This window comes from Erinaceus europaeus, chromosome 10, assembly GCF_950295315.1.
Source record: "Erinaceus europaeus chromosome 10, mEriEur2.1, whole genome shotgun sequence".
NCBI lineage: Eukaryota > Metazoa > Chordata > Mammalia > Eulipotyphla > Erinaceidae > Erinaceus > Erinaceus europaeus.
Window position 1 is genome coordinate 16997232 of NC_080171.1, and position 21664 is coordinate 17018895.

General features: G+C 40.4%; 1 protein-coding gene and 1 long non-coding RNA gene across 4 annotated transcripts in view; one reads left to right on the forward strand and one right to left on the reverse strand.

The window, feature by feature from the left end:
• LOC132540836 (uncharacterized) overlaps nucleotides 1–534 on the forward strand; it is a 29751-nt gene extending 29217 nt beyond the window's left edge. Inside the window, exon 3 of the long non-coding RNA XR_009551962.1 lies at nucleotides 36–534. This is a non-coding gene — a long non-coding RNA (uncharacterized LOC132540836). The remainder of the gene's footprint in view (nucleotides 1–35) is intronic.
• The window catches only part of RECK (reversion inducing cysteine rich protein with kazal motifs), a 79440-nt gene that overhangs the window by 22107 nt on the left and 35669 nt on the right, over nucleotides 1–21664 (reverse strand). For all 3 annotated transcript variants that reach the window (XM_060199194.1, XM_060199195.1, XM_060199196.1), the window contains 7 exons: nucleotides 14511–14544; nucleotides 12179–12376; nucleotides 11050–11317; nucleotides 8234–8413; nucleotides 3792–4004; nucleotides 2386–2522; nucleotides 542–682 (listed from right to left, as the gene is read on the reverse strand). In XM_060199194.1, coding sequence (XP_060055177.1) covers nucleotides 542–682; nucleotides 2386–2522; nucleotides 3792–4004; nucleotides 8234–8413; nucleotides 11050–11317; nucleotides 12179–12376; nucleotides 14511–14544 — 1171 coding nt within the window. The remainder of the gene's footprint in view (nucleotides 1–541; nucleotides 683–2385; nucleotides 2523–3791; nucleotides 4005–8233; nucleotides 8414–11049; nucleotides 11318–12178; nucleotides 12377–14510; nucleotides 14545–21664) is intronic.

The window sequence follows — 21664 nt, forward strand, 5'->3', positions numbered from 1 at the left end:
AATTGTTTGGCATTATATGTTAACTCTTTTTTCAGCCACCAGGTTCCAGATGCTACTGTGATGCCAGCTGGACTTCCCTGGGAAGACGACCTCACCAATGTGTCTTAGAGCCCCACCTCCCCAGAGCCCTTCTCCACTAGGGAAAGCGAGAGACAGGCTGGGAGTATGGATTGACCTGCCAATGCCCACGTTCAGCAAGGAAGCAATTACAGAAGCCAGACCTTCCACCTTCTGCACCCCATAATGACCCTGGGTCCATACTCCCAGAGGGATAAAGAATAGGGAGGCTATCAATGGAGGGGATGGGATATGGAGTTCTGGTGGTGGGAACTGTGTGAAATTGTACCCCTTTTATCCTATGGTCTTGTCAGTATTTCCATTTTATAAATAAAAATTTAAAAAAAAAGAAAGGAAAAATCCAAACATTGTAAAAGAATGTAAAGTTAGAAAAGTAAATCCCTTATAATCTCAGTCCACAGATAACATGAGAACCAGCAGCACATGTCCCCTCCACCCCACAGCTGCTCTAGCCTTCTTTTACCTTGAACACAAGAGTATGGAAGGCAGGGGTCCTCAGATGGACAACCTTTCCGGTTTACCTCACAGAGTTCACTCGCAGGACATGGGTTTGGGTTACAGGGATGAGTCACTTCTTCTACAATGTTACCTAAAGTACTTGGCCCTGAAAAAAACCAAATCAGATTAGCTTAACTCACCCCAAAGAGTAACAGAGATCTAAAAGTCATCTGAATTAATTACGTCTGGATTGGAGAACACACGAGGGCTGATTCAGTTAAGTGTGGTCTACGTCTAGCAAGTTATGAAAACATTCAGCTTGTCTGGTCATTTGTGAACTGAGTGTGAACAAACCATACATTCATGTGTTTGTTTTTTTTTTTTCTGGGGTACTTATAATATGCTGGGTAAACTTCTAGTTTTAACAGTGAACAAAACAGACACATCTCTAACACAGAATTTACATTCTCGTAAATAGACTGTGTGTATGTGTGTGCACGTGTGTGTGCGCATGCGCGCGCGCACGCGCGCACACACACACACACACACACACACACACACACACACCAAAAAGTCAGATAATAACTAACAGTAAGTAGTGTAAGAGGATGGAAAGTGGCAGGTATGCTTTGCTAAGAAGGTGATCACCAGCAGACACAGCTCACAGTGACAGGCATATAGGTGCTTATGTTTAAGACGTATCACTTAAGCATATTTTATTGTAAATGGCTATTATGATAAATTTTCATACCATAATTATATTTGTTAACTTGTGAAATAATGATCAAGGGAGAGTCTAGAAGCATACGAATAGTTAAAGGGGGCCAGGTGTTGGTTTACTGAACAGACGTACACACCACCATGCTCAAGGACCTGGGTCGAAGGCCCTGGTTCCCAGCTGTAGGGGAGATTCACAAGCAGTGAAGCAGTGCTATAGGTGTCTTTCTCTCTCTCTCTCTCTGTCTCTCCCTCTCACCCTCTTTCAAAAATGACTTCACTAGGGGGCTGGTGAAATAGCTCACTTGGATAGTGTGTTATTCTGCTATATGTATGATCTCAAGTTCAAGTCCAGCCTCCACCATGTTGAAGGAAGCTTTAATACTGTGGTCTCTTTCACTCTTGCCCTGTCTCAAGTCTAAGCCAATGCCTCTCTCAGGTCCACAAATAGCTTGAAAACAAAAGCTGAAGACTCTGAGGGCTGAGAGAAATTGAGGGGGAAAAGGAAGTGAAGGAGAGACAGAGAGACACCCACACACAGTCTTCCTTTACCAATCATAAAGCTTTCCTCCTACAGGGGACCAGAGGTTTGAACCTGGGTCCTTGTGCATGGTAACACATGCTCTTAACCAGGTGTACCACCACCTGGCCCTTCTGATCAAATCTTGATAAGCAACAACACAGATTGGGAGTTGGTTATCTGAGAATGCTGGTCGTTGAGCTCCACTTTAGAAGTCCTGAGTAACAGTCTCTTCAGGGTGATATTATAATCACTTCTGATTACATGCAGTAAGATGACTATTCTTCCCTGGCTAAAAAGGCCAAACAAATAAGAGCCTGCTATTGAGATAGTATCATTAAACTACATGTTTTCAACAGATAGAAGCTCCCCAATCCAACGCCAATATCAAAGTGGAGAAGGGGGAAATGTCTGAAATAGAAAACACAGTACAGTAAGTCCATACTTGACATTGTAATCAGTTCTTTGAAACTTTTAGAGAAGCGAAAACACAACCACGTCCATGAATAATGTCGCTTCATTCAATGCTGGCTGGGGCTTCTTTTCTTTTTCTTTTTTAAACTTCGTTCTTCATTGTTTTAACAAAATGATGTTCAGGTAAGCCAGGTTATTCAAGGACCTTTTGTACTTACTAAGGTATGTATCCAAAGGTATACAATTCTCTAGGTCATCTGTAGGTGACAGAAGCTCACAGATACTTTCAGCTGTATGGTCTTCAGGGAATTTATTCTGGTCCCCACATTTCTTGAGAATCTCCACACAATCTGATCTTGAAAAGAAAAACCACACACATTCAGGCCTCAAGGAACCTCTTCCCATGGCTTAGCTGATATCAATTCTGCTTCTTTCCTGAAAATGAGTTTTTATGACCTAACGATGTTTGAGGATTGAACAGATGAGAATACGGCAAAAGAGAACAGGAGTCAGAGCGGACATCAGGTTGACTGGAAGTGCTGCACATATTATATCACAGATGCAGCCCTGACTTTGTCTTGCCTGAGATCAAAGACCTGGCTCAGATTTTATATTCACACTGGTACTACTCCAAATGTGATTTAAAAAAGTATCTTTGCGATGAAATCAAACTAGGTTAACTTGACTTGCTTTTTGCAAAATCGTCTATCTCTTCTTTCAGGACTTTGGACCTGTTCACTTCTTCTTTCATTTCCTCCCTCTCTTAGTTATCAAACAACAGGATGTTTGATGTCTTGGGAAGTTCACTATTTAAAAATTTCCCAACCTTCAATAGAAGTTTAATGCTTTTTCTATAAGTTTTCTGTGTTAAGAGTCTATAAGTTTACTAACCATTGTCTCTTGCTTGTCACTGAGTAATTATTCCTCATTTTCTCCTACCAAAGCCAATTATTCAGGGAACAGGTGTAGATTCTGTTTATGACTGAAATAATCTTCAGTCATCAAGTAGCAGCAGTGACAACAACTGAGGGGTTGACTATTAACTTGGTCCTTAAAATATATTTTATTTATTTATTTTCAATGAAAGAGAGGTACAGAAAGATACAGAGTGAGACAGACCAGAGCACTGTTCAGCTCTGGCTAATGGAGGTACTGGGGACTGAACTTGGGATCTCAGAGCCTCAGACATGAAAGTCATTTGATAACCATTATGCTGTCTCAGACCCCAGCTCCTAAACTTGGCTTTTAGAAAAAAAATTTTTTTAAAAAATAGTTTTTATTATCTTTATTTATTGAACAGAGACAGACAGAAATTGAGAGGGAAGGGGGTGATAGAGAGGGAGAGAAAGAGAGAGACACCTGCAACCTTGCTTTATCACTTGCAAAGCTTTCCCCTTGCAGGTGGGGACCAGGCGCTCGAACTTGGGTCCTTGCGCATTATAATACATGCACTCAACCAAGTTCACCACCACCACATCCTGAAAATCTTTTCCCCTCTCCTCCCAGGCAACTAAGACAGGCAGTGGGGAAATTCAGATAGGGAGACGAAAGTGGGAAGGCGTCTGAATGTGGAAGAGAGGGTCTGAACGAAAACTGTAGGGTCACTGTGATGAAGGCAACTCACTTGCAAATAATACTTCCCCGGGATTTACTGTGACAAGGTTTAATCTGGAGGGAACAAGCGACTGCTTTCCACATTTCCGGTTGGCATTTGTTAATGTCCAGAACAGGTATGCTGATAAATGGCATCTTTATGCTTCCTTTCTCCCACAGCTTCATGTCATTCATGGCGCCTTGATCTGACTGAGTATTACAACTCCTGAAAAGTTCTGTTGGTCTAACAAGAAGAAAAAAAAAATCAAGAAGCAATTCTTTTCTTTCTTTTTTTTATTTATAAAAAAAAGGAAACATTGACAAAAACATAGGATAAGAGGGGTACAACTCCACACAATTCCCACCATCAGAACTCCGTAGCCCATCCCCTCCCCTGCTAGTTTTCCTATTCTTTATCCCTCTGGGAGTATGGACCCAAGGTCATTGTGGGGTGCAGAAGGTGGAAGGTCTGGCTTCTGTAATTGAGGAAACAATTATTTTCTACTGAGAAGTAACAGGTAAATGCCCAGCATACTAACTTATTAGGAAAATCCTGATTATTTTTTCCTTAGAAGAAGTCTTTAAAATCTCTTCTCCCCAGGAGTTGGGTGGTAGCACAGCGGATTAAACACAGGCAGTGCAAAGCGCAAGGACGGGTGTAAGGACCCCTGTCAAGCCCCCAGCTCCCCACCTGCAGGGGAGTAGCTCCACAGGCAGTGAAGCAGGTCTGCAGGTGTCTGTCTTTCTCTCCCCCTCTGTCTTACCCTGCTCTCTCCATTTCTCTCTGTCCTATCCAACAACAATGGCATCAATAACAACAACAACTACAACAATAGAACAACAATGGCAACAAAAGGGAATAAATAAAGTTAAAAAAAAATTAAAAAAAAACCTTTTCTCCCCCAGTCACATTATTGAAGGGCCTTGGTTTACAAAAATGTTACTGTCACCAGGGTTCAGTGTTATAGCTTTCCGAGATATGTGTCAGTACAATTCATCCTCCACCAGACTGTCATCTTCTGCTGCCATAATAAGATGGAAGTGTATACAATTCACCAGCAGCTGTCAGTGTGGAACATATGAAGATTCAGTGTGGGCCCTAGCAGCAAGATTCTTTTATCAATCAAATTTTATTGACTTACCATTGGTTTACATACTACTGAATTCTGGGAGGACAGCCCTACACTTCTGTATGTAAACCGACTCTTTGTGGTACTACCACTCAAATCTGGGTCCTTGCTGGATGCACGATATTTTGTGAGAGTCAAAGTTTTAACCCTTTTTGAAGGAATACTGTGTGTGTGTGTGTTTCTTGTGGAGGTATGGCTTCAGGTGTTAGTAGGGGTTTTCGGTTTTTTTTTTTTAAATATCTTTATTTATTTATTGGATAGAGACAGCCAGAAATTGAGAGGGAAGGGAGTGGTGGAGACGGAAGAGAGACAGAGAGACACCTGCAGCTTTGCTTCACCACTTGCAAAGCTTTTCCCCTGCAGGTGGGGGCTAGGGGCTTGAACCCGGGTCCTTGCGCATTGCAACATGTGCGCTCAACCAAGTGTGCCACCACCCAGCCCGGGGTTTTCAGTTTTATCCACAGACCCAGGAGGTGGCTCTTATTCCTAAAGTGTAGTCATTATGGAGTTTTAATGAAAGCTCAGTGTTTACTAGTCCCTTCTAACTAGGCACTGACTGAATTCTAAGTTCTGTCTAGCAATGAGGGGTTGCTACACTCTGTTTATTTTACCTTAGGTAACCTTCAGTTATCATTTATTTCTCCTTGGTTCTTTTTAGGAGTCACTCAGCAGATTATGGGTATCCTTTTCTGTCTATTTCCTTTCTGGGATTTTCCCCTTCAAAGTTCAGCTACTCTGGTAACCAAACTCAGGTCCCTGTAGCTCCTCAGCATAAGACTGCTGAGCACTTTCTCTTTGAACTCTGTTCTTTATCAAGAGGACTAAGAGGACCTTTGAAGGAAAAACCGGACACTGTCTATCCCTTTCAAGAGATGTAGTTCCTCCTTTCTTTTCTCTTGTGTACCTTCCAATGCCTTCAAAAATAGTTATTCTTTCAGAGAAAGAGTTCATACTTGGTACTGGCAGGAGTGTTAGTCTGATGTAAACTGCTCTGCTATTATCACTAGCTAGAACCAAGTGTCCAAGTTTAACTTTACAGATCTGAATCTCGCTCAATCTCTAAGTCAGGTCCCTACTACCTAATTAGTGTCCTTTTGGAGAAGGAACTCTTAGATTCATCGACATTTTGTATTTTTGTTTATTTTTAATGTCATTTGGTCCTGCTACTCTCCTTCTACTTTGGGCATCATTTCTTCTTCTTTTTCTAGATCTTTCAAATGTGAGTTCATATACTTTATTTAAGCTTTTTCCTGATGTGTATCTCTACTGCTCTGAACTCCCCTCTTAGTAATGCTGTCGCAGATAGCTTGTGTCTTCCTCTTCCTTTGTCTCCAGAGATTCAAAAATTGTTTCTCTGATTTCCTCATTCACCCAAAAGTTAAGAAGATTTTGTTGAATCTCCATATTTCTGACATTTCCACAACTTTTTCTTATTTCTGATTACTAGTTTGATTCTATTGTGGTCTGAGAAGATGCTAGAATAATTTCAATACTCCTTAATTTGTAGGTACTTGTTTTATGGCCTACAGATAATCTATCCTTGAGTGGTTCCAAGTGGACTTGAGAAGAATCTATATTCCAATTTCTTGAGACGAAAAGCCCTGTGATGTCTAGTAGATACAACCAACTGACTCCCTCATTTCAGGCTCTTATTTCCTTAGTTTCTTTCTGGCTGATCTATTTGGGAGAGTGGGGTGTCAATCCTCCTGCTATTATTTGTTGTTACTGATGTATCTCTTCAGTTCTATTAATAGTTGCTTTATAGACTTTGACACTCCTTCATTGATACATAGATTTTTTTAAAAAATATTTTATTTACTTACTTATTGGATAGAGACACAGAGAAATCAAGAGGGATGGAGAAGATACTAAGGAAGAGACAGAGATTTGCATCACTGCTTCTCCACTTGGAAAGCTTTCCCCCTGCAGGTGGGGACCGAGGGCTTGAACCTTGGTACTTGCACACTGTAACATGTGCACTCAACTAGATGCATTATTGTTGGTATGCATGAGACCCCTTCTGTTTCATTTGGTTTAAATCCCCCCTGCTTAACACTATTCTATTTACATAACCACTTCATTCTATTTACATAACCGCTGTTAACAAGCACCTCCCTCCAGGGCATTGGTTCAATCCCCACTGTTTCATGATATGTTTTTGCTTCATCCCCCCCCTCCTTGTCACACCCTGATCCCTTCTTTATCACACCCTGATTTTCACCAGTCACTTTTCTCTCCACCCTCTCTATGTCACATCCTGTTTCCACCCTACTTGGGAAGTATATATAAAGACAGCATTGTGAGTTTTACAGTACTGTACTTTGAGTTTAGCTTAGCTCATCTTAGATTGTGCTGCGTCCTGCATGAATAAAGAGATACTGCCTACAGCTCAACCATGAGTCCCTGGTCGTCTGTTACCCACCCGTGAAGCTAGCCCAGCGAAAACAACATAACCCATCGAAAACAACACATTATCACTCGGGCCTGACACATAGATGTTAATGAGTATTAAATCCTCTTGAATGACTGATTCCTTGGCCATTCTATAATACCCAACCCTGTCTTTTATTATGTTGACTTAATTTCTCTTATAATACATAATTCCTGATTTTTTATTAAATACTAGAGCACTTCTCAGCTCTGGTTTATGGTGGTATGGGGGATTGAACCTGGGACTTTGGAGCCTCAGGCACGAGAGCCTCCTTGCATAACCATTATGCTATTTACCCCTGCCCTATAATACATAATCCAAGAAAAAAAGAAAATATTTTTGTATGATACAGGAAACTTACTAAGTGGGGGCTTTAGTCAACCCTTCTAAGTAACTGTTCACAGAAAGGCATTTGAATAACTAGATAGTTCATAATGGCTTATTCTGCAGTGAAATATTTCCCCTGAAAGCACAACAGTAGGGAGAGAGGAAGAATCATAGATTGGAGGCAGAAACATTTCTTTGAAATCTAGGAGCTTCAAGTATCTCTAAATTCAAAGACTTTGTTGCAGTACATCCTTTCCCAGGGATGACTGAGCAGATAGAACATAGCATTTAATGATGAAACTACAAATAAGTACTATTGCTTGAAGGCAGTCTCAGGAGGTAGAAGATGTGTTTCTCAAGCCTGAGGTCCCCTGTTGAATCCTCTGCACTACATGTGACTTGAGTGGCGTTCTGGCCTCTTTCTCTCTTACATACACAGGTAAACAACAAAGTTTTCTTTAAAAAATACCACCACTTTAAGTAAGAAAGAACAAAAATCAGATTAAAACCATATTTGCACTTATTTAAAAACAAGATAGTGAGTGATAACCTATTTCTTTTCTATGTATAATAATTTTATCCTACCTGTTGTTGAAATTAGTGCAGTAAGTAAGGTTTCTACAGCCCAACTGGCAAGGTTCTCGAACATCTGCTAAACAGGTCAACATGGACACTTCCACTGGATTATATTCACAAAAGCGATCAAATTCTTGCCAACTCTGTGTATTGCCCCAGCTTGTGCTATAAAGCTTAGTACACAGTTCCCTGAAATAAAAGCACAGATGCAGAAACATATAGATGAGACGAATTACTATCTAAATTACAAAAAACTTTAACTCTCTGAACTGTACTTTGAACATACATAAAACAAGTACAAAACCCCAAAGACTGGGTAGGATCCACTTCTTATAATTAAGAACCAGAATAACTGATCTCCCCCATGGAAAAGCTAACCTTTCTCTATCACCCCACCTGTCCCCTGGTTACCGTGTTTGCTAGAAAGCTCAGTGGTAAATTTAATGTTTAATTATAGTACTTGATTTAGTCTCTTATTTTTGGCCCAATTATATACCTCTATATTTCTGGTCCTTTTTTTACCCTAAAGTATGGGAAAACGTAGTTATTGCTATCTTCATGGAGATAAACTCCACTTTATATTGTGCCTTCACTGTAATCACTGGAAACAAAACCATACTCAGATCCTCAAACTTCATTAAGAAGCACTTAGTGTGACACCAATATGACTTAACTGGGCAGACGACCTCACCAATGTGTCCTGGAACCCCACCTCCCCAGAGCGCTGCCCCACTAGGATAAGATAGAAACAGGCTGGGAGTATGAATCTGTTAATGCCCATGTTCAGCTGGGAAGCAATTACAGAAGCCAGACCTTCTTTCTACCTTCTGCACCCGTAATAATTCTGGGTCCATGCTCCAAGAGGGATAAAGAACAGGAAAGCTTTTAAGGGAGGGGAGGGGATATGGAACTCTGGTAGTAGGAACTGTGTGGAGTTATACCTCTTTTATCTTATGGTCTTGTTGATTTTTTTAATTTTATGAATAAATTTAAAAAACAAACAACAACAACAAACTGCAAAAAGCAAGCAAAAAACCAAAAAAAAACCCCCCAAAAAAAAAAAAAAAAAAAAAAAAAAACCATTGCTCAGAGCCAAGTGGGAGAACTTAGAAGCACATAGTGCATTTACTTGTTGATGAGTTTACTAATAAAGGTTGTCATAAGGACAATAATTGTCCGTTAGGTGAGATATATAATTGCAGTATATCTCTTGGCCAATTGCATACAGTGCTTCTTCTAAAGATTATCAGTTAACACAGACCCCAGTAAAATCCTAGGTATATTTCCTCCCTAACTTGAGGCCATAAACTTAATACCAGTTTGGATACAACAAATTACATGCAACGCTTTAACAACCGGGAGAAAGTCTAACCTTGTCAATAAAGAAAGCACTACAAAAGCTGGATAAAGGCAAGAAACTGGCTCACTTGGTAGCCTTTTTTGGTCACTACCAGGCTACTCCATCATCTGGGGTTCTAGGCAGAGAATCCTGGGATTCCCAAATAGATATGATGGGCCTACACTTCTTCTTTTTTTTTTTTTTAAGACAAGTTATTATTTTTTACATTTTTATTTATTGTCTTTTGTTGCCTTTGTTGTTTTATTGTTGTAGTTATTACTATTGTTGTTGGATAAGACAGAGAGAAATGGAGAGAGGACGGGAAGACAGAGAGGGGGAGAGAAAGATAGACACCTGCAGACCTGCTTCACCGCCTGTGAAGCGACTCTCCTGCAGGTGGGGAGCCGGGGGCTCAAACTGGGATCCTTACTTCGGGGCCTACACTTCTAATAGATCCCCATCTCCACCATCACTGGTCACTACCAGCAGGAAGCCATCATAAGCTCTCTTGTGGGCCTCCCCAGGAACCTGTCTTCATGATAAAGCAGCACTCTCTGAAGGGAGGCTGGGTTAGCCTACTCTGTCACTTGAAGAAGACTGATCCTGAAATGAGCTCAGCCTAGAATGTTACCAGCTGACAGGCAAAGGCTTATGAATTCCAAAGGTTTTATAAACCATTATGGCTAATGAGCAGTATTCTTATTTTCAGTACTTAATGAATATAAAGCAACATAAGTGAGTCTTTAGAGCTAAAATAATGGCTATTTCCAAAGCACATAATGACTATGGACTGCGAGCTCAGACTGACAGGGACTCAGAGGTTGGACAGGCTCCTGTGCTAAGTATGAATACATATGGGCCCTAGGTCAGATAGATAGGGTAAATTGTATTGTTAATTGTATTTACATACTTTCTTCAAGTTTGAGAGCTACTCTCTGCCCTAGTCCAGCTTTCTGGCCTTATTTTTAACTCTGACACCATCTTCCTAGACAATAGTTTTAGCCCACCTCCATGTTAGCTATCAAACTCAAGCAAAAATTATTATTAAAGTCATGGGCCCCACCATGTAACTAACCATGTAACTTGACTGTCAGTGTTAATCCAGCTACAGTGCTAATCCAAGTTATTTGTCAGCTTATATAAAAGGTTGGTGAGGTTCCATATTTAACAAAGATAGTAGTAGCTTTTCAATGTTAGATCAAAACACATTAATGATATCCTTGAGGGGAGAGTCCACATTTCATCATCTCTAAGTATTATTGCCCCATGAATGCTAAGACTTGAAGCCCTAAAACAACATCTCTAGCATTCAATGTACAAAACTACGATAACACTCAAGAAATATTTGCTAAATACTGAAGGATATTATATTTTCTACACTCTTCAGTACACAGAGGAAGAAAATAATACACATTTGCTGGATTTACAGTCATTAATTAAAATGCTATTTTGTACTGACTCTGATAAAGGAAGATGAGATACTGACCTACAGGTTGACGTGTTTGCTTTAGAACAACAATGCAATTTAGCCCCGTCAAGGCCCGTAGAGGGAGGGGGGTGTACAGTGACTCCAGGGTGAACAGATTGTGAGCTTTCAAGAAAACACTGCCAAAGAGGATCTTGAGGCAAGGGCTGGTTCTTACAACCCTCAATGAGGCCATCGACAATCTCCATTTCTGTTTTCTTAGACATCAGAATTCTCTTGCAGGCATTTTGACAAGCATGGTCTTCAGCTCTGTCACAGCAATATAAACCTACATTTCCAAAATATGAGTGGTTTAATTAGCTGATCTCATGTTATGCACTGCTCATAATGTAAGAACACATTAGATTGAAAGTCATCACAACACTAAGCAATAAGCCAATAGCTACTGTATAAAAAGGTTCACTAAATTTTCTTTGAATCACTTTGCAGTACAGCAAGTAGGTGAGGAGGTAAAAAGTTAGACAAGATAGCAATTACCTATTTTAAGAATTCAAGACCATCTCCAGTTATGGGATCTCTCTCTCTCTCCCTCCTCCTCCCTTTATTTTATAATTTATTGGATAGAGACAGAGAGAAATTCAGAGGGAAGGGGAGACAGAGAGACACCTGTAGCCCTGCTTCATCACTTATGACGCTTTCCCTCTGCAGGTGGGGACCAAGGACTAGAACCTGGGTCCTTATGCATTGTAACGTACTGGCTCAACCAGGTGCACCACCACCTGGCCCCTCCTGCATGTCATGGGATCTCTCCTCCTTCTCTCATTAATTAATAAATAAAATATTAAAAAGAAATTGTCCTTTTTTTTTGAGCAACAAATCCATTCCAACAAATTCTCTCACCCTCAAAATAGTCTGTTTCCTCATTCCCTTGACAATTCTTTCTTAACAACTTACAGCTGTGACAATGTCCAATCTAAGTAACTTTAACACCAAAAGAAGCCTGGTGTTTCTTAAATTACCCAAGCTAAATATAAATTTACTCCATTATTTTTTACAACTTATTTTTTTCTGAAGTTTTATTTTATAAAGATGGTGAATATAATTACCCAGAGAAATGGAATTTGGTTCTACTATTACAACTTATTTTTATCAAGTATTAAAATAAGAGAACTATGTCTCTTTTACTTACTATCTGTTGGATTCCTCATTGGATAAGACTGGGTATAATTGTTCACACAGTGTATTAACTGTGGACTAATAGAAGCACAATAATTTTCCACTGCTTTGATCTGAGATGGACCAGGAGAAGAGTCTGTTCGGAAAATGGCTTGACAGTATTCACGACAGTTTGTGTGATGACCCGCATAGCTGCAACAGACTGAGCCCACTTTTGTGGGCGGTGGGGAAAGAAAGGAGACAAAGTTGAAGTGGGAACAATTACTTACTAAGAACAAATCAACACGATAACGAGTGACATGTCTCTGTAAATGCTCAATAAATGTTGACTGGAAAGGAAAGAGGAATAGATCATCAACATAATAGACTGAGATATATCTTTGAGTCTGAGAACCAGACCATGTCATTAAAGATAAGTACTAAGCACTAGGTTTAGCCATAGGAGTATTCAGATACTCAGAGGTATAAGAAAGCCATTATTCAATATATGCAAGTCCAGGGGTTCTCAATAGGAGTAGTGCCATTCCCCTAAGGGAGTTTTGATTCATGTGAACGTGCTTCTGGTGCTCCTGATAAGTTGGGGAATAGTACTGGCATTCAGTATATAGGAAGTAGGGATGTTCAATAATCTGCAACATACAGGACAGTCTTCCATAGTCAAAATGGCTTCCCCAAATGCCAGAATGGATGCTGGGAACCACCACAACAGTTTTCTTTCTATGTTAAATTTGTAGGTGTTTAGAAGCAAAGCAAGACAAATAAAACCCCAAATACCTCACATGTGTGCAACAGAACCAGTAAGAACTGAGGGTCACTGCATAAACTTGACAATCCTAGAACTACACACCTTGAAACAGAATTCTAAAAATTTTTATGTTATTTGAGCCACTCCAAGATATGCTTAAATCAAAAGTCTTTACAATAGATACAACCTGTTTCAGTTCTGAAAAGTCCATATTTGAGATATAATAAATATGATTCTGTATTTATACATCCTTAAAAATCAAGAATGAAGGGGCCAGGTGGTAGCGCACCTGGTTATGTGTGCATGCTACAGTGTGCCAGGATCTGGGTTCAAGTCCCTGGTCCTCACCTGCAAGGGGAAAGCTTCATGAGTGGTGAAGTAGAGCTGCAGGTGTGTCTCTGTCTATCTTCCTATCCATCTTCCCCTCCTCTCTCAATTTCTCTCTGTCTCTATCCAATAATAAGTAAAATAATTTTAAGTAAAAAGAAAAAAAAAAACCAACCAGAAAATCAAGAATGTGGCACAGCAAACTGAATTTGCAGATATAAGGTTCTCAGTTTGACCCCTGGTGCCGCATTAACCAGAGTGATGCCCTGGTTCTCTCTCTCTCTCCCCCTCTCCTCCATGAAAAATACATAAATGGTTTTAATTGAGAAGGACTACTGAAGGTATCTGGGGAGAGCTAAGAGAGCGTCTGGAGAGGGGGATGCAAATCCAGTGGGGGTTTATAATGAAGAGCAAAAGATACAGGAAAGACCATGGGATCTGCAGGAGGCTGAAGAGAACCATGGTACAGTGGTGGGAGACATAAGATGGCATTGCAGAGTCTGGGATCCCCTGAACTAAGTTCCACTGAGACAGGGTACAGACAGCTGTTTCTTACACTTTCATTCACCTCACTGTAAGCCAAACAGTTCTGTTCCTCACACAGGTTTTCCTATGGTGAACTGTTCCAACTATTCCTTTCATCTACAGTCCCCTTCCCCACGGCTCATCTTATCCATTTTGTAAAGGTCCAGCTTGGCTACCAACTCCATGAAGTCACCTGGCCTGAGCATCTCTTCTTCTGGACATCTGCTGCACTTTATTACTGCTGCTGTCCTATCTCCTCCATGTCCCAGAGTTATCTGTGGGTTGTATGTCCACAGATGGGTGTCTGTGCAGTCCAGAGCAAGTGGTCAACGGACACCTGCTAACTCAGCTGAGAGGTGGCACAAGGCAAGTGCTGTATCAGATCAGGTGGGAGTGCTTAGACTTCTGAAAATGACTATTTATTTAAGGGGGGGCATGATCTTCTCCCCCATACAGCACTAGAACCTGCTCTGAAACCTGAAATTAGGCCTGGCACCTGCTGCAGTCCGTGAAGACACACACACACACACACACTCTCTCTCTCTCTCCCTCTCTCTCTCTCTCTCTCTCTCTCTCTCTCTCGGAAAGAGCCTATCAGGATCCTGCTGCACACTTTCCTCCGGGTGGCTTGCCAGTTAGCCACTTCATAATACCAGGTGCTTGGCAATGTTTCTAGCAGCTGAATCAAACTCTGTAAACTAGGTTTTATTCTTTGGATGGATTATATTATCACTGACAATATACTTACTTTCATTTCTGCTAATGCAACTGAAAAGAGCATTCTGTAAATTAAAGAAAAAACAAGCAGAAATTAGTAAGTGCACAGAATTTCTAATTTCATTCCATTTTATGCTTACACAGAAATCAGGTTATCAGACTATTTTATTTCTCTCTAAATCTAAAACTGAAAACAAAGAAGCTATGAAGCTATGAAATAATACAAGGTGAGAAGAGAAACCATCTTTTAACACACACATATTGGGGGTCGGGACTACCAACCTGAACTGTAAATAGATCATGCTATATCAGACCAAAATTCTTCTTCTTTTTTAAATAATATTATTTTTTTTAAAAAAAAGACAGAAATTCCACACCCAGGTCAGTACTTCCTGTCCCTCTTGCTAAACTTTTCTTGACATCAATCATGGTTGCTCTAGATAGAGGAATCTTAACTTTTTTTTTCTTACTCCATGGGGCCGGGAACAGAATGTAGCCTGTTTTATTCATGGCTGTGGCCTCAATACCTGGAACAGCCTTCTTGTGCTAGGAACCCAAAAAGTTATTCACACAGTGAACAGGCTATGACAACAGCCTTGTTGATGATCGCTCACACTCAGCAATACTTTCCACCTTCATGCAAAAGGAATCACTTCCTTTCCTGGTCCTCCTCCCTCTCCAAAACTTGAGTTACATGACCGGTGATTTGGTGGGTCCCTGAAGTCGGTTTAGTCCTGCCTTGCTGCGGTCCCAGGTGGTCTCCTCTGGTGTTCCTAGTTGACCCGGGAGAGGAGACAGCTGCTGCTGCTCCGTAGCCCCGCCTCCGGAAGTCTCCAAACTAAGTTTACCTAATGGCCCACCTATAATCATCATGTATTTCATATAGGATGTAAAATAACTCTAGGAGAAAAATCTAACAAGGGGAGTTAGGGAAGTGTGTGTGTGTGTGTGTGTGTGTGTGTGTGTGTGTGTGATATCTCCATAGCATTTTAGAGTTGAAAGTGCCTTAGAGATCATTTCTAATTATTTTCAAGCATGGCTATACACTCGTATCACTTGGGTTCCCTAGGCCTTTCCCTTCACAGAAAAATCTGAATATGGGAGGGGAGTGCAGAAATCCAAATTTCACACAAGTTTTTGAAATTGATTCTCTTTTTTAAATTGCTACCAGGGTTATCACTGGGGCCCCAGCTGGCTCCTGGCAACCTTTTTTTTTTTTTTCCTTTTCTTTCTATTTTATTAGATAGGACCGAAAGAAATTTATTAGATAGGACAGAAAGAAATTTATTAGATAGGACAGAAAGAAATTTATTAGATAGGACAGAAAGAAATTTGCGAGTAATGGGGGAGATAAAGAGGGAGAGAGAAAGACAAACACACCTGCAGACCTGTTTCACTGCTTGTGAGCTCGAATCTGGATTTTTGTGCACGGTAACATGCGTGCTTAACCTACTGAGCCATCACCCAGCCCCTCAAAATTGATCCTTATGCGGTCATGAGGCCAGAGTTGAGGACTCTCTCTACAGTTCTACATACCATGTAGAGAATACTCATGGACACTAGTTTTCACCTCTCAGAGAAACATCAGTAGGGAAGAGATTTCCACAGGTCAAAAGCAGAGCATGAGACTAGAATTAGACTTTTTTTTTGGGGGGGGGAGTAAATATATCCACAATGAGAAAGGAGTCACAAGTCATATTTTTAAAAGTTAGCAAAGACACCCATCACAAGGAGATGAGAAATTGTACCTATGTGGTGACAACTGTACTGTAAGCTAGTAAGCTAGAATTAGACTTCTATGTCTCTGTTCAGAAAACATCACAAGGTGGTTAAGGTCACTGTGAGGAACTTAAGAAAAACAAAAGGCTCATTTTACAAAGTCATTAGGATATTCAGGACTTGTCAACTATGATTAAAATCACGACTGGAAGAGAACGGATGTGTAAAAGTAGTGCTATGTGTACAAATAAGACAGAAATCAAGAGCATACTCATGGTTGAATAGAGGGGAGCTTGTATTTTAATCATAGCTAAATCACAGGGTGCTTATGTAATGTACACTGGTTAAGGGCCAGGTTTACTTACACTTGAAACCAAACTTCCAAGCTTCAGCATTCTGGAATATATATATATATATATATATATATATATATTTTTACCAGAGCATGGTTCAGCTCTGCTTATGGTGGTGCGAGGGATTGAACCGGGGACTTGACAGAGCCTCAGGCACAAGAGTCTGTTTGCATAGCCATTATGCTATCTACCCCCACCCTGGAATGGAATATAATTTCATTAAAAATAAATAAATAAAAGTTTGTAGGAAGTTTTTTTTTTTTTTTTGAGGCACAAAAGAAAAACAAAACAAAAAAGTGCAAACCTACTTTTAAGAGTTAATTCATCAAAGCAGTTAGATGAAGTGGTACCAAATCAATTTCCTTACTAAATAATACTCAGCTCCAGTAATAAAGCACACTTTTTATTCACTTAAGACAAAGTCAAACAAATCCCCCAGGTATTATGGGCTAGAGTTAGTGAAGGTTTCATTGGTTCAGTATGAATTATTCTTGCTAGAGATCTCATGATTGGGTGAATTTAATACTTACTGCTTTTTCTAATAAGGTAGCTTTCTTTCTTTCTTTCTTTCTTTTTACTTTATACCTGAAGAAATGTTCATTATTTTATTGTTCAACCTGGGTTACATGGTCCTATTTTCATGTGTGTGTGTGTGTTCTTCAAGTCTCTACAGCAGCTGTTGTCAATAACTTTGCTGCCTAGGGGACATGTAGTAAGGTCAAATAGTTGACTGTCACAACTGGGAGAGAACAAGGAAAGGATGCATATGCCTGGTATCTAATGGTGAGAGAGACTAGAACTGCCACGAAGTGTCCTAAAATGCAGAGGACAGCTTCCCCCACAACAAAGAGTCACTCAGCTTAAAAAGTACCAAGAGCGCCTACACTGGGAAACCCTGCTCAGACTTCTTAGAAATATATCCGAGCTGAACTTTTAGAAACGATCCCACAAATAAAAGGACTATCACACTGGTTCACTCAATTCCAGAGAGAGGTATGAAAGGACACAAAACCTGAATGTCAGAGGCTATCTATTCTTTTTTATTTTCTTAATTTTTTAAAATGAAAATTTTTTAATATATTTATTTATTTTCCCTTTTGTTGCTCTTGTTTTTATTGTTGTTGTAGTTATAATGGTTATTATTGATGTCGTCGTTGTTGGATAGGACAGAGAGAAATGGAGAGAGGAGGGGAGACAGAGAGGGGGAGAGAGAGACAGACACCTGCAGACCTGCTTCACCGCCTGTGAAGTGACTCCCCTGCAGGTGGGGAGCTGGGGGCTAGAATCGGGATCCTTATGCAGGTCCTTGTGTTTTACGCCACGTGCGCTTAACCCACTGCGCTACTGCCTGACAGAGACTATCTATTCTAATTCCTTATTTGACAAAAGCCAGACCAAGGTCTGGAAAGGAGAAATACTCACTCACAAATACTCGTTTTCATCCACAAATATTTCAGTAAACAATGGCATAGCGGCTGAACACAGCCAGCTGACTGATTTTATACAGAAAGTTGTTACTGAAATCATAAAACATTCATTTACATATTGCATAAAGCTACTTCACACTTGGGTGGAATAACTGATAGAGATCATGGGGCCGGGGTAGATAGCATAATGATTATGCAAAGAGATTCTCATGCCTGAGGCTCCAAAGTCCCAGGTTCAACCCCCCACACCACCATAAGCCAGAGCTGAGCAGTGCTCTGGTATTAAAAATAAATACATAAATAAAATAAAATAAAATAATTCTCAAGCATGAGGTCCCAAGTTCAGTTGCTGGCAGCACGTATACCAGTGATGTATGGCTCTTTCTCCTTCTCTCTCATTAATAAATAAAATCTTTAAAAGTAAAATAAAATAAAAAAGATCATAAAAAAGACAGAAAGAAGAAAAAAAGAAAAAAATTGGCCATTATTTTTACAAGTCTTGAGATATGATTTGAACCCCTCAAAATCCACTCATTAAGGCACAAATTTAATTGAAAAAAAAAAGAGAGATCATGGGGTGGAGAGTGGGGAAACTGGGCAGCAGCATACCCAGTTAAGTGTACATGTTACTATGCAAAGGGATCTGGGTTCAAGCCCCTGGTCCCAATCTTCGGGGGGGAGAAGTTCACAAATGGTGAAGCAGTGCTGCAGGTCTCTTATCTCCCTGCCTTCTCGATTTCTCTCAGGCCTATCAAATAAATAAAGGGGGGGGGAGGGAGAGAAGCCTCGACAACAGGGAATAGGGCCTATCAGCATGAAATATTTGCTTATGTAGCTTGCTGATCTGCGGTAGAGAAGGGCTTGTCTCCCTTGGCATTACCCCCAGATGTCAGAGTTATTCTCTAAGTATTTCTCATTTCTCTTAGTGTTCATTGATAAGATTTTTTTTTTAATGCATAGGTCTACTGTGATTTGTTGAATCAAAACTTTTATATTTCGACAAGACAGCAACTCTAGTGTTAGTGATTACTGTATGTTGTTTTTTGTCACCGGGGTCATCACTGGGGTTTTGTGTTTGCATGAGGAAACCATGGCTCCTGGTCATTTTTCTCCTTTTTAAAATTTTATTTTAAATAGTGACAGAGATCAACTGGGAGGGGAGGATGATAATAGAGTCAGAGAAACACGTGTAGCACTATTTCATACTCATGAAGCTTCTGCCCTGCAAGTGGGGACCAGGGACTTGAACCCAGGTCCTTGTGCATGGTAATGTGTGTGCTCTACTAGGTATGACAATGCCATGACTCAGAAAAAGAATTAAAAAAAAATCTTTATTTTCATTAATCTTACATTTCAGAAGAATGGTTCTTCATTCAAGCAGTGTTCTCTGCTGCTCTGTGGGGACCATGTTCTGAGACCCTCTGTGGAGGCCTGAGGTCACAGGTATTACTGAAGCCTGCATATACTATGCTTTTTTCCTCACATCCACATGTATGATAAAGTTTAATTTATATATTAGGGATGGTAAGAGATGATAATAGCCAATAATTAAAAACGATTCTAACAATATACTATAATAAAGGTTATATGAAGGTGAACTTTCAAAATACCTCATTGGACATCTTATTTATGGATTACTGTTTATGGTGCGTAGCCACAACTTTGGGAAATGAAGCCACCGACGGAGGAGCATTGTGGTGTACACTGTATAACAGTATTCAATAAATGAGTGATTTATAAAATTTATAAATGATTTTATAGACTCTTATCATGCCCTCTTTTTTGGTAGAAGACTCCTAAGCTCAGGCAATTGTATTAATGTAAAAACTATACGTAACTCTATCATTTAATTGTCTAAATTACTACTAGTAATTTTTACAGGGCTTAAGACAAACACACGAGTTACACATTAGCTATATAGTCTCTTCAATTCTTTTTTTTAAATTTTTTATATTTATTTATTTATTTTCCCTTTTGTTGCCCTTGTTGCTTTTTATTGTTGTTGTAGTTATTATTGTTATCGATGTCGTTGTTGTTGGATAGGTCAGAGAGAAATGGAGACAGGAAGGGAAGACAGAGAGGAGGAGAGAAAGACACCTGCAGACCTGCTTCACCGCCTGTGAAGCGACTCCCCTACAGGTGGGGAGCTGGGGGCTCGAACCGGGATCCTTATGCCAGTCCTTGCACTTTGCGCCATGTGCGTTTAACGTGCTGTGCTACCACCTGACTCCCCTCTTCAATTCTTAAGACAGTCTTGTGGGCCCGGTGGTGGTGCACCTGGTTGAGCACACGTTACAGTGCGCAAGGACCCAGGTTCAAGCCCCTGGTCCCCACCTGCAGGGGGAAAGCTTCACAAGTGGTGAAGCAGGGCTGCAGGTGTCTCTCTGTCTCTCTCCCTCTCTATCTCTCTTTTCCTTCTTGATTTCTGGCTGTTTCTATCCAAAAGGTAAATAAAGATAATAAAAAATAAATAAAATAAAATAAGAGTAACAATGTAAATAAAAAGTCTTGGCTTTAACTATTAAGACTTTCAAATGTCTTTGCGCCATCTGCTGGCCAAAACAGAAGTTAACAGTCTATACTTGCAGTCTCTTGAACTTGTGTCATGATTACTACACACGAAGCACATTCTATCCGCTTTTTAAAAAATATTTATTTATTCCCTTTTGTTACCCCTGTTGTTTATTGTTGTAGTTATCATTGTTATTGATGTCGTCGTTGTTGGATAGGGCAGAGAGAAGTAGAGAGAGGAGGGAAAGACAGAGAGGGAGAGAGAAAGACAGACACCTGCAAACCTGCTTCACCACTTGTGAAGAGACTCCCCTGCAGGTGGGGAGCCAGGGGCTCGACCGGGATCCTTACATGGTCCTTGCTCTTTGCACCACATGCACTTGGCCTGTGGTGCTACCACCTGACTCCCCATCCTACCCTCTTATCTTACTCTAGAATAGTTAAGAATCACATTGTTACTGAGGTGAGGTTTGACCACATCATCACAGGCATTAGTGTACTGGAACTGACAGCATCTAGGAGAGCTTCAATCTGAAAGCCTTCTCTCTACAGCCGAACATACATGTACACAGTGAACACAGGGTGAACACAGGCCAGGCCAGAGCCCAGCCTGCTCTGCCAGTTTCCCCAGGACAGCATACTCCAAGAGGACTTGGGGTTATTTTTCTGAATTTAGCCAGTGTATGACTGAATCTATATCCAAAATATCTAGTGGCCTATTTTTAAAACCAGCACTGTAAGCTGGAGATTATTTTCTTGAGGTTAGTATTATCATACATATGCCTGATAGTGAAATCTCTGAAGCAGCTGCTTTCATTAGCCAGCTTCTTGCCCTAGTGCCACTGATTTCAGAAGTCTAGTAAGCTCCCCCACTGGGACTAGAAACCTGAGAGCAAACATGGTGGAAAAGTTGAAAGTGAAATAAAAACTGAGAGAATTCTGGGCGTTAGGATGGCATAAGGATCCCGGTTCGAGCCCCCAGCTCCCCACCTGCAGGGGAGTCGCTTCACAGACAGTGAAGCAGGTCTGCAGGTGTCTATCTTTCTCTCCCCCCCTCTCCCCCTCCTCTCTCCATTTCTTTCTGTCCTATCAACAACAATGACAATAATAACTACAACAATAAAACGAGGGCAACAAAAGGGAATATATAAATAAATGTTAAAAAAAATTGAGAG